General features: G+C 43.5%; 1 protein-coding gene across 1 annotated transcript in view; it reads right to left on the bottom strand.

The window, feature by feature from the left end:
- The window catches only part of ELP3 (elongator acetyltransferase complex subunit 3), a 94,149-nt gene that overhangs the window by 70,286 nt on the left and 6,848 nt on the right, over positions 1–17,015 (bottom strand). The window contains exons 6-7 of the mRNA XM_059834790.1: positions 15,257–15,325; positions 13,222–13,376 (exon numbers count right to left, since the gene is read on the bottom strand). Of these exons, the coding sequence (XP_059690773.1) occupies positions 13,222–13,376; positions 15,257–15,325 (224 nt within the window). The remainder of the gene's footprint in view (positions 1–13,221; positions 13,377–15,256; positions 15,326–17,015) is intronic.

Here is a 17,015-nt window from a genome sequence, read left to right as displayed (position 1 = left end):
AGAACAGAAGCAGCGACACAAGCTACCAGCTTCCTCGCACCGAGGCTTAGGGAGACCGGACCCTCTGAACTGCCTGAAGATGGCAACTGGAGTGCCATTAAGAAACCCACCTGGTCTGGAGGTGGAACAAGAGACCTGCACGCTCCAGAAACACGCCAACAGTGCCTGGGGCAAGTCCAAAGGTCTGTTTAGCCCAGCATCCCAGCCACCCACGGCTGGTTGCAGATGCTTAGCCTAAAGCAGTAGGAGTTGGGCAAGCCGCAGTGGTATTTTCCTTGAATACTCTCCCCGTTGCCAATTATTTCCTCTGCAGGGACTCCCTGAGCCAGAGGTGGTATCTTTAGTAGTATTAAGTATCTTCAAGACTTAGCAGCTCTCAATGGATATTTTTCCTATGAATGTGTTTGGTCACTCCTCAGCCTACCTATGTACTGCACAAAGAAGTGCCTCCTCCTTTGTGTCTAATTCCCATTTCATCTGATAGCCCTAGTTCTTGTGCTGTAGGAGATAATCAACGTCTATCCTTTTTTTATCTTCTCCATGCCTCTCAGGATTTCATAGATGTCTATTATATTACTCTCAAATATTTTTTTCCTGGTTCCACAGTATTATTTTCCTTCTCCCCTCCCTTATTTTTAAAAAGAAGAACTGAAAACAGGTTCAAGCTGTGAAGGCATTGCTGAATTACGTGGCAGCATAACAATATTTCCCAGTTTGCTCTCTATTCCCTTCATTATAATTCCTCACACTGAGTTGGTCTTTTAACTAATACCAAGCATCAAGCCTGTGTTTCTCATAGTTATCTACTATAACTTTAAAATCTTGTTCCTGAGTGGCATTAGCCAACTTGGAGCTCATTGTTCTGTAGTAAAATAAGGAAAAAAAAAAAAATATATATATATATAATCTTTCTTACACACATCGCTCTATATCTACCCTGATTTTCACCTGCCCCTTCACCACCCACCCAGCATGGTCAAGACCACCTATTCCAGCACAGATTCCTCTGGGACACCAAGAATGACTTTCCTCTGTTGTGTAAACTGATCATTTATTCTGTCTCCTAATATCTTTCAATTATTTATGCATGCAAGGGCTTCTCTCTTATTCCCACAATCTTTCAAGAGGTATTGGTGAGGGATCTCATTTTTGGAAAGGTAAAGTTACACATATTTGTCAAATGCTTCAAAGACAACAACTATGACCTAGAAATTTCATTGAAATATTAGCCCATTTCAAGTAGCCAGAGGAAAGGAGTTCAGCTGCTGCGAGACGAAAAGATGTACTATGAAACATGAATCTCTCTATACTCATTCTACATAAAGAGGGAGGTGGTTTGGTTTTCTTGAGCTGCTAAAAACCCCAGAACTGTTATCCTAATAAAAATAATTGAGGTCCAATGCATCAGCAAAACACAACTTCTCCCAAGATGTCTGGAAGAAGAAAAACCTAAGTGCGTGTAAGATGTATGCTTCGTAAGCCCATACTCAATCTATTAGATGAGGGGTGTACACACTTCCCTTCACCATGAGCCAGACGCTTTAAATTTCAGACTAATATACGAATGACAGTAAAAAAAACCAACCATCCATCTTATCTGTGGAAGATGCAGCTGGTCTAACACACCGTGCTGGTCATTCCAGCTTGGGTTTTCAGCAGCCATGACAAGCAGATCAATGAGCCACACGTGGATGAAATGATAGGTTGGTTGCCTATGCGCTCAACCAGCCATTCTAAAACTCCCATCCTTGCTCCCATGACGCTTGTACAGACTTTTTGTCTCCTTTGATTACCACTAATGGCATTTGAAAATGACAGCTAAAGAAAAGAAGCCATGAATGTCATCCTGAAAGGCTTGATAAAACTGCAAAAAGGAAGAAGTGGTTCAGATGACCAGAAGCTTGAAAGCGCTATGAAGCTCCGGGCTCGATACAAAAGAGGGCAAGATTTCCTGTGCCAAACAGCAGCTCCCCTCCTATTTAAGGAAAGAAAATAGTTTAGAAGTAATTACATGCCCTCCCAGGCTACCAAAACCACGCAGGTCACTTCTGAAGTGGGAACAAAGCCCACGCATGAGGGTTATCAACCCCAAACAGTATTATTTTCAAAACCATTTGTCAGTTTATGATGCAGAAGAAAAGCTTGGAAAAAAATATGCTCAGCACAATGAGAGAAAATTGGAGACACTTTAAGCTATGAAATTTTAGAAAGAATCAAACGCATTTCTCAGTAACAATTTGGGAATTTCTGTCCGGTAATCCAGGATAAACACTCAATACAGACTCCCACTCTTTGCTTTAAGCATCAGTTCTGTGCAGCGTGGTGGCCTTAACCCACACAGGATTTCCAAGGGAGAAAAGCAGAAGGCTGTAGGCTGCGTTTGGTTAATATTTCATTTTGGTCAATTTTGCCTTCCTAGTAACTTTTCACCAAGCAATATAAAATTTAAAAAGAAGTAGCTCTTAGCCCCATTTCAGCTGTTCCTTATGTGGATTCCAGGACAATTTTATTTGACCTTTAGTTAAATTCCACCTCTACCAGGCAATCGATATCAGCTATTCCCACAGGACAGGTTTTACTCTACGTCCCTTTCTCTTTTTATCCAAGCGTACAGAAGCAGAAAACACATTCCATGAACAACAAACCATGTCACCACAGTGACACCGCAGTGCAAGCAGCTCGTCAGCCTGCTACATACTGTTATAAAACTTGCATGAGGAGATGCTCAAGATTTGCCCTTGATTTCTCACATCTTTGCTGTGCAATTTAGTTCAGGGAAACTTGAGAGAGCAACAATTTAAATGTCTGTTGCCAAATCAATAGGATCAACGATTAGGTCATAATTATATAGACAGTTTACCACGGAATAGTCAATATATAGTTATAGATGCAGGCTAAAAAGGGATTTGGGAGAAAAAAATCCTTATATCTAAAATTATGAAAGAAATGACACGACAGTCTCTTTTATTAAATCCAAACTCAAGTTCAACGTTTTCTTGCTACAGTTGATCAGAGAGACAGCACTAGGTGAGACTTATATGTATTAAAAAAAAAATCTAGTTCCAATTTCAGTTCTGATATTGACTCACTGTGGCCTAGGGAAAGTTGCATATTCTTAGTAACAACCAATTCCTAGCTGTTATTGAGGAAAATAACCACTTCTGCTGCCGCGGTGCTGCTTATAGTTCCAACAACTAAATGCCTTAAAAGCTATTGTTGCATAAAGACAGTGTCCGGTAAAGACCTTGCTTTGTAGTTTCTGCATCTACCTATTAAACAGAATTCATCTCACCCCCATCTGACACTCCGATTTTAACATTTAGCTTGAGGAAGGAAAACAGCTTGATTGCTGCTTTGAGGAAACAAAGAAATTGTATCAATAAAATTATAAACGGAGATAATAAAAAGCAGTCATCAGCCAAAATTGCCAGTGAAAAGCTATGGTTTAGTTCATCTTGTTCGCTTGCCAAAGCAACTCCCTCACCTATAAAGCTGCAATACGGTCTTTCTCAAAAAAGTGCCACAAAAACATACACGCGCTTGTTTTCTCCGTGCGTGTAAAACCACACGTTCAGGAAGAGGCTTGCTGCAGCAGACTACAAGAACTGATGGTGCCGTTTCCCTGGCTCCGTTTGCCGTCCGTTGTAGCTCCAACGCAGCGTAAGGTGCCAACAGCTACTCAACTTTTAATGGTGATTGGGCTTATTGCTTTGGAAAAGTATTCCAGGTTTTAGCTGCTGCAGTAGCTTAGAAGCGCATTGTCCTTGGGCACCGACACCCCTCACAACTCCAGCGAAGATGTACTCGTCCCAAGTAGCAAGTTCCTGCTAAGGAGTGAAGCCAAACGTTTCCTATCATGGCTACAAACCCCTGCGAATGGCACAACCAGGCTTATGGCAACACAAATACACCAGAGAGGAGTCCGAGAAAGAGTACAACCAAAGGTGAGTGACAACTTGTGTCTTCCTAGAGGTAGGGAAAAGCAAAGACCTGGAAAGGAGAATGGGACCAAGAACCAACGCTGGAAGAAATAGGAGTATCCTGCAAAAAGCGTTGCTGCATTAAAAAACCAGCACGAGCTCAAGAAGTCAGATGATGAAGAAAACACCTCCGGCCGAGCCTGCAATAGAGCCAAGACTCTCGGTGCAGGATCCAGCTCATGGATGCAAACACCTGCGTTGAGCTGGGGTTCTCGTCTCCCGTGCCCGGTCAACAGAGCCCAGAGAGCAACACAGACCCAACGCGGGTGCCTGCTTCAGCATGAGCTGGATCCCTCTCCGGGCTCCGCTGGCTACATCTCCACTGGCTGTAAGGGGAGATCAGGCACCCAGTGCACACGGAAACATCTGAACTGAGCTGTCTTAACCCCCAACCTGAACCCACATCTCACCTCAGAGCTGTTAGAGAAAAGGTGAATCTTATTTATATTGAAGGAACAAAGGCCCTTCCCACTAATTTTTAGATTTGTAGAGCAGCACACGATCTATCTCTGCAGGCGAACCAGGCGAAGGTCTGCAGAAAGAGAAAAAAGTAGGTAGTCGTATAATCCAAGGCCCAGACAGGGGGTGACCAAATTAAGGCTGCACAAACACCCCCAGCTCTGCCCGTTCCCAGCTTTTGAGTACTTGGCTTCGCAAACTGATGGGCCACGAGGAGGCAGAGAGTCCCGGAGCGCATTAACTGCAACACATTTCATAAAGACGTATCTCAAAAGCAAACAGCCTCCCCTCTGCCTAGTACATCGTCCGTGAAACCGTCAGAGGAAAACCACTTCTTGGCATCCTTCCATAAAAGTATGAAAATTAAACCTGCCTTTTTTTTGCATGCCTACTGCACCCACCATGTTACTAGAAAATTACTTTTCTTTCAAATTAATTTAGTGCTGTTGAAAGGCAGTGGATCTCAGTTTACAGTATCAATGAGGCAAGCACAGCACAGCTGAGGGAACCATAAACGGCATCTCACTATTTTACCAGCCCATTTTAATTTGGGCTGGAAAGCAATCTCTGCTGAAAGAATGAAAAAAGGTAGTGCAGGTCCCACGTTAGCTCTCCAGGGCATGAGAGCATCAGTCTAGGATCGCTTGCATCCTTACAGAGCTCAAAGCAATCGCTAATATTTGATCTTCTGCACACTTGGAAAACCAGAATGCAACACCAACTAAGGCAATACTTCTGTAACACACGGGATGGTGTAATACTTTCTGTGTCAGGGAGGAAATTAACCCAGAAAGCTTATTTAGTACATGCCACACAGTCTCTTTGTGCCATTATCTTTGGATCACCAGCACCATTTGAACTAGAACCCAATAATAATCAGGTCAGGTTCATATTCATACAGGTGACCAAGCCATGAATAAAACTCCATCTCCAGTTACCAATCCCAGCTGACCGCTCAGATCCCATCCTAGCATTAACATTTTAGTGCAGGTCACCGGAGAACTTGTTATGCTTGCCAAATTACACACGCACAGCAGTGAAGCAGGAAAAAATGAGAGAAGTATTCCCTTTGGCAGGTGTTCAGTAGTAATTTGCTGAAAATGTACAAAAAAAGGCACTGAAATTCATTATTTAGCTTTGACAATGTCATGACCGCTAGGGCCATCATCCTTTCCGCCAACGGAGGATAAGATACGGATCAACAGCATTTATAAATATTGCTAAATTTAGTGTAGCTCAGATTTCTCTTATGAATAAACACTACCACCTCGTAAACCTACGACAAAGACATATTTGGCTCCAGCATCCATCTCAGAAAACCTGAAGTCACATAATATCAGACGTGCTGTTGCACACGCATAGAAATATGTGGGTATGGCTTCCACATATCTCCCTTCCCTAGTCGTCTGCATTCAGTCACAAACCTGAATATTTTAGACGCAGGAGAAAATGCTGTGGAAATACTGAACAGGACAGATAATTGGATAGGTAATCACTTTCCATAGCTGCAGGAGGAAAAAAGATGAACAGCTACCCATAACAAGATTAGGATCTGACGAAATGACTTTCACTTATGTATCTTCCAAATAACACACACTTCAGCACCTAAAAGTTGGGTCTTGCAGTAGAAAATAAGCAATGTAAAAGTAGCAGGATACCAACAAAGGCCGGCCAGCTTTGGGGTAAATTTCCTCAAATTCTGCAAGCTGGAATGACATTATCCATACTGAAGGCATTTAGGGGTAAACACTCAGCAACAAACAGGTTTTAACGGCAAACACGGCTCCTGCACCACGGAAGACTCGCACCCAAAGCTGGAAAACAAAGAAAATCTGCCTGCTTCTCCAAAATGTTAGGAGCTGCTCTCCAAATCCCTGGGAATAAAAGGAAATTTAGGCAGAATTTCTGTTGTAAACGATCTGGCACTAAAACAATAGCCAGTTATCTCCTGCCTGGCACAGAAAAACCACTGCCCGGTCAGATGTCCTGAGGGATTTGATAGGCAAGCTCTGATGGATACAGCCACAGCAATTTGCAATGTTGCTGCCTCCTGCGATTCCCTTCCTTCTCTGCCAGAAGCTGCTGCCTGCACAGGAGGGGATGCAGAACCAGATAAGTACCCACACACCTCGGTTGCCTAAATTACTGCTAGAATAGGAGCTTAAGCCAACAATTACAGCGGTTTGTGCCGGAGCTGCTAGAGCCTACCCGTCACAGTACCTACTCATTACGGCAAGTCAAGAGGTGAGATCTGACTATCAAATTCTGGCAATTTGTAGCAGGGCGATTTAAAAGGCTGGGCTCCCCGCAGCCAAAGAAGTAGCGTATCTTCTTAAATCACTATCCATTCCAGATTACATTAATTTGCCACAGGGTGAACTCTGGCAGCTGAAGGGTGGACGACTATGTTTAGCTGCCTGTTTTGGAAATGGTAACCTCAAGGAGAGGGTCAAAGGAGATAAAAGGAGAACAGTAACCTCTTAAATTGCCCCAGCATGAATCACTGGAGCTAGTGAGTCAAAGCTCTCGGTTATTTTTGCTAGAGTCACAATTAGTACTCAGAAAGCACAATTAAGATATATTAGTGTAACAAGCAACCATATGTCAATTGAGCCATCGGAATTGTAGGACAGCATCTTCTTTGCCTATACTGACCACAAGGTAAAGCACTGTATTGGGTTTGCGTGGCAAGGTTTTGGTAGCAGAGGGGCTGCAGGGGTGGCTTCTGTGAGAAGCTGCTAGAAGCTTCTCCCATGTCCGACAGAGCTGACACCAGCCGGCTCCAAGCTGGACTTGCTGCTGTCCAAAGCTGAGCCCATCGATGATGGTGGTAGTGCCTCTGGGATAACGTATTTAAGAAGAGGGAAAAAAACTGCTGCACAACAGCAACTGGGAGAGGTGAGTGAGAATATGTGAGAGGAACAACCCTGCAGACACCAAGGTCAGTGAAGAAGGAGGGGAGGAGGTGCTCCAGGCGCCGGAGCAGAGGTTCCCCGGCAGCCCCTGGTGCAGACCATGGTGAGGCAGGCTGTGCCCTGCACCCATGGAGGTCCACGGGGGAGCAGATATCCACCTGCAGCCCGGGGAGGACCCCACGCCGGAGCAGCGGGATGCCCGAAGGAGGCTGTGACCTGTGGGAAGCCCACGCTGGAGCAGGCTCCTGGCAGGAGCTGTGGCCCCGTGGAGAGAGGAGCCCACACTGGAGCAGGTTTGCTGGCAGGACTTGTGACCCCACGGGGGACCCACGCTGGAGCAGTCTGTTCCTGAAGGACTGCACCCGTGGAAAGGACCCACGCTGGAGCAGTTCATGAAGAACTGCAGCCCGTGGGAAGGACCCACGTTGGAGAAGTTCGTGTAGAACTGTCTCCTGTGGGAGGGACCCCACGCTGTAGCAGGGGAAGAGTGTGAGGAGGAAGGAGCGGCAGAGACAACATGTGATGAACTGACCACAACCCCCATTCCCCGTCTGCCTGCACCGCTGAAGGCAAGGAGGTAGAGAATTTGGGAGTAAAGTTAAGCCCAGGAAGAAGGGAGGGGTGGGGGGAAGGTGTGTTTTAAGATTTAGTTTTTATTTCTCATTGTCCTACTCTGATTGGTAATAAATTACACTATTTTCCCCAAGTCAAGTCTGTTTTGCCTGTGATAGTAACTGCTGAGTGATCTCCCTGTCCTTATAACAAAAAGCTCATGGGTCGAGATATTTTCTCTCCCCTATCCAGCTGAGGAGGGAAGTGATCGAGCAGCTTTGGTGGGCACCTGGCATCCAGCCAGGGTCAACCCACCACAAACATGTTTGCTTAAATCTCTTTCATTGAGATTCACAGTGTACTAGAATCTCTCACAAGTGGGGCCAGCGAAATACGTACACGAAGCCAGCACAGGCATGATATGCTCACTTGTTACCCCACGTAAATTCACTGCGTGTCTGTGCCCTAAAAGTCGAGCAGCCAGGCTAAATCTCGGTAAAATTACAGCAGTGGCATCAGCAAGAGTAGACTTACCGGCAGAAACCTTCGTCTTCTAACGAAACTCCTAAAGTCTTATTCGGGAAATTTAAAACAGACTTCAAAAATAAAGAGCCACCTTTTGAAAGTAGGTTTATTCCTCACTATTGAAAAGCAAAATTAGGAGTCGCTTAGCTGGCAACCTTCACAATCACTATATTTCTTGTGGAAAAAGTGCAGCTTCTATTAGAATTACGAATACATGAGACCTAATACAGGATTTTGAGACAAGAATATAACGATCTTTACAGAAAACACATCATCTGATAACCACACAAACCACATTTTTCATGGGTTGCTCTGATCTGGCAAGTTCAAGAAGAGTGATTTCCAACTGGGTTTTAAAATGCGTCAGGAGCTCCACATATCAAACCAACTGCTGCTGAAACTGCCAGTGCTCGGGGGGGGGTTTTTTTTCTTCCTCGGATGGGCTAAGAGGTCTTAAACTGGACACACAATAATCCAGCCCTAAGCAGGGGTTATTTAAAACCCGTGTCTTCTTTTTCAGCAAAGGCTCTAAAGTAGCTGGATCTATCTGCTTACCCCTTGCCAAAAGATCAATATGGCTTTTGGGGCACCTAAAGGAAATTTCCTCGTGCATAATGAAAACATTTGTGGCAGCAGGAAGCGTTGCTGCCTGCTCACCAGCCCAGTGGAAGACAGGGCTAATGGTGGAAACACAAAAGGACACTTGGCAAGAGCAATCGATGACAAGCCTAAGAAAAAGGCAGTCTCACGGCATCGTCCGGTATTAGGACCTGCAATTTCTCCACGAGGAATCAAATGCAGCTGACAGTACTCACTTATGCAAGTTCTGGGCTCAATGTATGATACAAGTGGAAAATGAGCCTTTTAAGAGACTACTGACTGATGAGTGAATGTAAAGCCGAACCAGTCTTGCATAACAGACCTATTATGGAAATAGTTATTATGTCTGCTGTGCACCTGAATATTGTCACATAAATATCAGGTACACAAGATGCTCGAATTGCAGAACATGAGGTTCCATCAATTCTATCGCCTTCTTTCTTTGCCATTAACAACATTATTTACAACCAAATCGAATATCAGACAAAGCACGATACTGTTAAAGTCAAATTTAAAAAATAGTTTCTGTGCATTTCTAAACACACGAAGAGAAGACGAGCTCGATGTTGCAGTCCAAGGAGCTGCACGGGTGCATAGCCTTGGGGGACCCTTCTGACACCTGCTTCTCTCAACACAGGCAAGTTCTCCTTTGGCCTCATTCAGTAATTAAAAGTCCGATCCTGGCTCGGAGAAGAGGTGCTCAGCCCTCAGTTAAGTGGTGAGTCACGGTGGCAGTTAAATATGCCCAGCACCTCTAATGACTCATGGGTCAGGTGAGAGGAGCAAAATGATGGCGAGCAGCAATTCCCATTTGCATGTGTGTTTTACACCTTCTTTGCTCTTCCATGAGGACAACAAACCAAGGCAGCCGCAATCAAGTCAACACTTTGGCTTGATGGGAGCAACTCCCAGAGAAAGATGTATTTCTCTAGTGTACAAAAAAAATCTGTCTTACAGTGATTCTTTAGCAGTAATTACAAATCTCCTCCTAAAGAAGGGAAGCTTATCACCAAGTCCACAACCTTGCTTGACAGGCATTCAGAAGTGCACTGAAATCTCCTAAGTGGTGTTCTCAGCAGATAAAAATTTAAACTTCAGTCTCGTTGCACACTCTCTACAAAACAAAGATCCCCTCTGGCTTTGCAATTTTTTACTCATTCCTTGGCCAACTTATTTCTCAAGCATACCGAAGCACCTCAAGCAAAGACTTCCGTCTGAATAGTCTAAAAAGGGTGTATTATCTCAATAAGGAGATCCTACAAAAATATTAAACAGCAGCAACGCTTTCTCAGGGAAGTAATTTCCTTCCTCCACTCGCAACGGAGTCGCTATGAAAGCCTAGCAGTTTATCTTTTTAAAAAAAATCACACTTTTGGTTGGCAAGTTCATGTATGTAAATACAGTCACTTCTACACTCATGTTCTGTTCATGCATCCATAAAAACCAACATCTTAACTCACTTGAGGTCCACTCATGCAAAAAGGATCTCCTACCGCTTTATAAATACAGGTATAAAGGGAGTTCTTCCCACCTCCCAAGTTACACGCCCGGTTTACCTGGAAACAGTTTGAAGCAGCAACCTAGCTTAGATGTTCTGAGCCATCCTGTGAAGATCCTGCTCTCTCCACTGACTATAAAGCCACAGTTTCAGACTTATTTATTTGGCAGCAGCTGCCTAGAGCAGTGCCCTACTTCCCCAAGACAGATCACTCCCAGACCCACACCATTTCTGTCATATAGGCACTGCTGGGTTTGCAGCTGTGTGATTCACCGTGGGGACAGATTCACTGCAAGACTCTGAATCCGTAAAAGCCAGAAGTCAACTCAGAACATCAGCTGGAGTCCAAGGACCAACACATTTTGAGGGCTTATTTCTTTAGTTAGACTTGCAGTGCTGGTTCCTGGTGAGGAACAGCATATATGTACCTCCATGGCAGGCTGCGGTCGTACCGTACTGATTGAAACTGCAGAGTCACATCCTTTTTATCACATTAACTGGGACCAGAAGCTGCAGTGGGCTGATCATGACAAAGTATAATCTGAAGAAAATTCAAAATTACATCAAGAGGAGGATGCCAGATTGATGAGCCCTTCAGTGCTGCACAATTCAGACCATATAAGTCAGCACATCACTATCACTGGAAAGACAGCATTGGACATAGAAGCAGAGCTCAAGTTTGGGACAAAGTAAAGAAATGACTGGACAAAAGGGGAAAAAAATGTCTTCACAGTTAGATGGACTGAAGCCTATACAGATAGATGCTGCACTGGTTTAATCAAAGGTCATGCTCAGAAAGACTTTTAAGTATCATCCTGGCTGAAGGTCCTCTTCCCCATTAGGGAATCACCCTACAAAATCTAAAATTAACTAATGATTTGCACAAGGAGGAAAAATTTCAATGCTACTATAATCACATTCAAAATAAGGGGTGAGAGAGACCAGATCTCAGGTTACCGTCTAACGCAGTGCCCACAATATAAAACAAGTGAACTATTGTCAGTATTCCCCATGTAGCGTGGCCTCTGCGGATGGAAGCAGTGAGGGAGAAGGGCTAAATCCTCATGTACAAAGAGAAATAAATTCAACCTTGACTGTTTATTCCAAGTGTCATTGACCATCTCAAAACAGTACTGCAGTGACACAGTACAACAGCTAAATGCAAGAAGCACAAAAAGTAAAAGGTCTGATTCATCCTGAACCCAATATTCTCGCCTCTAGAATATTTAGGAAGTGCAACTTGAGTAACTCCCACATACCTCCATTTACTAAGCATTTAACATTAATTTTATGTTAAAAATATAAACCTTTATTTATCTGCTGGAAAAAACCCACAAATTGTTAGTGCAGGTTTTCTCACATTGCTCAATCTGCGTGCTTGCAAAGCAGTACACTGACTTCAGAGTCACTTCATTTTTGCATGTGCTTAAAATTACTTGATCACACGGTCTGTGTCATAAATAGTTACCTCAACCTGCAGAGCAAAGGACAGGCTACTTGAAAAGCAATTTTAAGTCCAATAAAATTAGCTGGACACCTGCAGCAGAAAAAAAAAATACGGAATAACCACAGCCTGAATGCCCTGACGTACATACAAGCACAGCGCTAATTTGAATAGAAAACCTGCAAACTCCACCCTTCTTCCGTAATAAGCTGTGTCCTTCTCTGCCTCACAACCAGGGCACTAGAGCAAAAGAAAAGCAATTCTTTTCCCGACTTGTTCCTGATTTTACCTTGATAAAAACCACTTGGAAAGAGCAGCATAGCACTTTTTGCCTGGTCTTTGAACGGCAAGAAAAAAACGCAAAGAAAACCAGCAGAAGCGTTTGCTGCCCTCCAGAGGAAAACCAAATGAAATTACAGCTTTAAAATACGAAGGTAGACATGAAACTAGACAAGGGCTAGTCCTACTCAGTTTTAAAACCGCTTTCTTTAGTAGATGATAATGGTATCAAGGAAAATCCACTGCACTGAATGATGTCAAGGTAGCAAACTAAAACTGTCAGTAGGGATGCTCACCTAGATTTAACAGCTCCAAAATGTCAAATCTTTCTAATTTTTCCTTCTCCGTTTTATACCATAAAACGCGCTGGAAAGTTATATATTTGATGACCCAAAGCACATGCAAATAAATCAGCCTCCGATTTTCAGTTCATCAACTGTAAAATAAGAGCAGCATCTCCCTGTCACCCTGAAATACTGCAAGGGTAACAGCGTTTGAGACTGCAAGGGGCTAGAGCTCCTGAGCAGTGACGCTCTCGGGGGTGAGTCATCCCTTACGGGGAGCTGACGTCTGGCCTCCCTCCAAGCCAGGATCAGTTCCCCTTCCCAGCTAAAGGAAATAAATCCCACGGCAATGCGATTCATCACAACTCCAAATCAAGGTGATGAGGCATAAAAGGCAGAAGTCCAGATGGAATGCCAAGAAATCAGAAGCAGCTTAGCATTTCCTCCATGAGAAAATAGATGAAACATGGCCTGTCTTCTGCTGGTGCTATGCAGTACACACAGCAATGCTGCAAGCTGAGCTATAAATATTCTGTACCTAAACACGTATTTGGATAAACATTGCCTTTCAAAAAAAATAAAAAAGCAAAAAAGCCCTGAATTTTTGTCTTCAGTATTTTCTGTTCTTACATCAGTTTAACGAATGCTTTTAAACAATTACATTAAAGAAACCCAAGATGCTTACCTGACAGCCTCTGCTACATTATTGGAAGTGTGACCTGATAAGGCATCGTGAAGGTTTCTGATGAAGTAATCTCTGTAGTCTTCAGGCAGGGCCATGAATGTTCCACCCATCACAATGAACTCTACTTTATCCACGCTGTGGCCCAACTGCTTCAGCTGTAAAATTAGAAGTACCAGGAAAAATTACCCATCAGGGACTTATCTCAAAAGACTTCTCTGAAAACCCTGACATTCCTACACTGCATTTCCTTCTTTAGTTGTCCTATCTTTTATGAATGACAAACCATTAATACTTTCTTACAGATTTCTTATAATTCCCCCCCAAAAAACCCTCAAAAATTATTTTTCTACTGCAAGAACACAGTACAGATATTAAGCCCAGCATTACAGGTTTTCTTGACAAAGCAGAATTATTTGGGTGTAGCATCTTGCTGATGGGAGTTACACTGGTTCCAGTTTGATGCTAGCTTAGATATGGACAGTAGGAAATGCTTCCTCACATCTGCTTCAATCCATGTAGACCTAACTTTCCTTAAAAACTTGTGGGAGAAAAGGACTACACTGAATCCATGGAGAATTTTCCAACACATCTGGAGATAAACAGGAAACCAGTCAAAGCAGAACAGGATTGAGAAACTCTTCAGATCTTCTAATTCTCCAGCAGAGATGCCAAAAAAAAAATCATTTTGGTAGGAAAGCCACTATTTCAGTACTAGATTCTCCATTCAAGTAATTATCAAGAATGAGCAACTGCCACAAAAGTTCAGCACAATTTTGTTGTAATTGGGTGTCCTATCAGTAACCAGGTATTGTTCGGAACAGATAAGATCTTGTAAGAGGTTCAAAACTTGACACTTATCTAATGGAAATGACAGTTAGACAATGAAAAGGTCTAAAAATACTTTTTCTTTGGGGATCAAGTCAGGCTAACGTAGAATTATAGAATCATGAAATGTGGAAGTTGGAAGGGACCTCTGGAGATCACCTAGTGCAACGTCTCTTCTCAAAGCAACATCAGCTACAGCAGTTTGTTCGGCGCTGTGTCCAAATGGGCCTTGAGTATCTCACAGGATGGAGACTGCACAACCTCTCTGGGCAACCTGCTCCAGTGCTCGGTCACCCTCACAGTTAAAAACTGTTTCCTGATGTTCAAATGGAATTTCTTATGTTTCAATTTGTGCCCGGTGAGTCCTGTCCTGTTCTGTCACTGGACACCACTAAGAAGAGCCTGGCTCTATCTTCTTGGTGTCTCCACCAAGTATTTATACACATTGGTAAGATTACCCCAAGCCTTCTCTTCTCCAGCCTAAAGTCTCGGCTCTCTCAGGGTCTCCTCAGATGCTCCAATGCCTTCATCACCTCAGTGGCCCTTTCTAGACTTGCTCCAGTATGTTCACGTCTATCTTCTGGGGAGCACAGAACTGGACACAGCTCTCCAGATGCGGCCTCACCACTGCTGAGGCCAGAGGAAGAATCCCCTCCCTTGGCCTGCTGGCAACACTCCTCCTAACGCAGCCCAGGAGGCTGCTGGCCTTCTTTGCCTCCAGGCCACAATGATGCTCATGGTCAATCTGGTGTCCACCAGGACCCCCAGGTCCTTTTCTGCCAAGCTGCTTTCCAGCTGGTCAACCCCCAGCATGTACTGGTGCCCAGGGTTGTTCCATCCCACAGGAAGGACTTGGCATTTCCCTTCGTTAAACTTCAAGAGGTTCCTGCCAGCCCACTTCTCCAGCCTGTCCAGGTCTCTCTGAATGGCAGCATGATCCTGTGGTCTATCATCCCCTCCTCCCAATTCTGTATCATCTGCAAACGTGCTGACAGTGTGCTCTGTCCCAGCATCCAGCTCATGAACGCAGAGGTTAAACACTATAGGCCCCCAATATTGACAGCTGGGTTATATCACTAGAGACTGGCCTCCAGCTGGACTTAGTGCTGCTGATCACAACCCTTTCAGCCCACCAGTTCAGGCAACTAAAAGCATTCTCATTATTTTCATCACAATCACAATGCATTTCCCTTTCACTGTAAAAATGTACCTGTTCCACTCTGTGTCTTGTCTGGAGATAGGGGTCATATCTAGCCCGAATGGCCCTCATGGATGTTGGCTAAAAAACACAAGGAGATCCATTTTGTAAACTTTTTTTTTTTAAAAAAAAACCACACACAGTGAAGAAGAACAAAATACAACTTTTAGCCCTGAAATGCTAAATTCTTCAAATCCTAATGGACCCTGTAGTCTTCAAACTCACAACCAGAGAACCCATCCAATTGTAAATTTGAATTTGGCTCCTTAACACATTTTTTATCCTTAGATGGTAATATGACATGAAGGGAATGACACTTTTTCAAATTTTTAGTGCATTACGGCAGGATGGATAAAGACTCTCTGTACTGAGTCTCAAAAAATATTGCAAAAACATCACAAACAAAATGTTTTTCAAAATACAAGTTTTTCTGTCCTGTTCATTTCAGTTTTTCCTTCACTTGCACAACAGGTATCCAAGGAATGTCCTCTAGAACTCAGTCTAAACTTCAAATATTCTTTCATCTAAACATATTTTTTCAATTGAAATCCCTAATAACTTGCTTTTTATATTACTAGCTGATGTAAGCCTATTAATAATACTCTTAAGATAAGGTTTTCAAATATGTTGTGTATCATGGATTTGTTTGGTATTTATCTGTTAGATTAAAAGCTCTAAAGGACGAGGACTGTCTTAATCATGCACAACTCCCACATCCTGATAGTACCAAACAAACGAACACAACGTACCCAAAACAACATGAATTATGAAGTAGTTACATATACACAGGGTTTTCCTACTTTGTGCTAATGGGACAAGTGTCAAGCCACCGAAAAACGGGTAACAAAGTCCATGCTAAAAGGATGCTGCACCACTGTTTACCAAATTAATCCCATTTGTATTTTACCACATTTTACCACTTTGTATCTGTACAATAGCTATGAGTTGTTTTGTGAAAACGAGTCACAGTAATTTAGTCACAACAAGATCTTTTGCTGTTAAGCTTTCGGCATACAACAGGAGAGTGCTATTTTGCTTATATATATTTAGCAAGGTATCACTGCAGATACAGACATGTAAGGGCAGAGATGTAATTTCAGAGGCATTAACAGCTGAATAATGGGCTTTTTTCCAGAGCCTGACCTTTGTTAATCCACAGGGTCCTGTAGGCTGGACAGAACCGAAAGCAGGTCCAGTTAAGGCAGGATGCTCAGGGCTGTGTTCAGTCAATGTCTGAGTATCTTTAAGGACAGAGATCCCAAAACCTCTCTAGATCCCTAGTCAAGTGCTTGACAACTGTCATGTTAAAATATTCTTTTCTTACATTAAGGCATAATTTTCCAAATTCCAACTCATATTTGTTGGCTCTTATCCTTCCACTGGGCAGCTCTGAGGAGGAGTCTGGCTCTGCCTTCTCTGTACCCTTCCCTTAAACCCATATTGAGCCACAAGTAAAACTGTATGTTTCTGCTGGACTGTTCAGTTAGGAAAACTTTGACGCAGATTGATAACTGCTGTAGCAATCACAGCTAGCATTCATTTCGACAAACTGCATGCAGCAGTGTCCCATGGGAGAAACAATGTCACCTTCAACTGCTCTTACTCACTCATTGCTTTCCACAGCTGGAGACTCAGACGAACAGCCGTGCCCACCCCAGCAAGTCACGGGGTGCAGCCACGATGCTGCACTTGCCCTGCTCAGAATCACAGGCTGCTCGCTCCTGCTCTACAGCGTATTACACGGATAACAGTATAAACAGGAGCAAGGTGA

Source organism: Gavia stellata, chromosome 2 (assembly GCF_030936135.1).
Source record: "Gavia stellata isolate bGavSte3 chromosome 2, bGavSte3.hap2, whole genome shotgun sequence".
NCBI lineage: Eukaryota > Metazoa > Chordata > Aves > Gaviiformes > Gaviidae > Gavia > Gavia stellata.
Note: the sequence above shows the minus strand (reverse complement) of the source record. Positions and strands in the feature narration are given on the sequence as shown.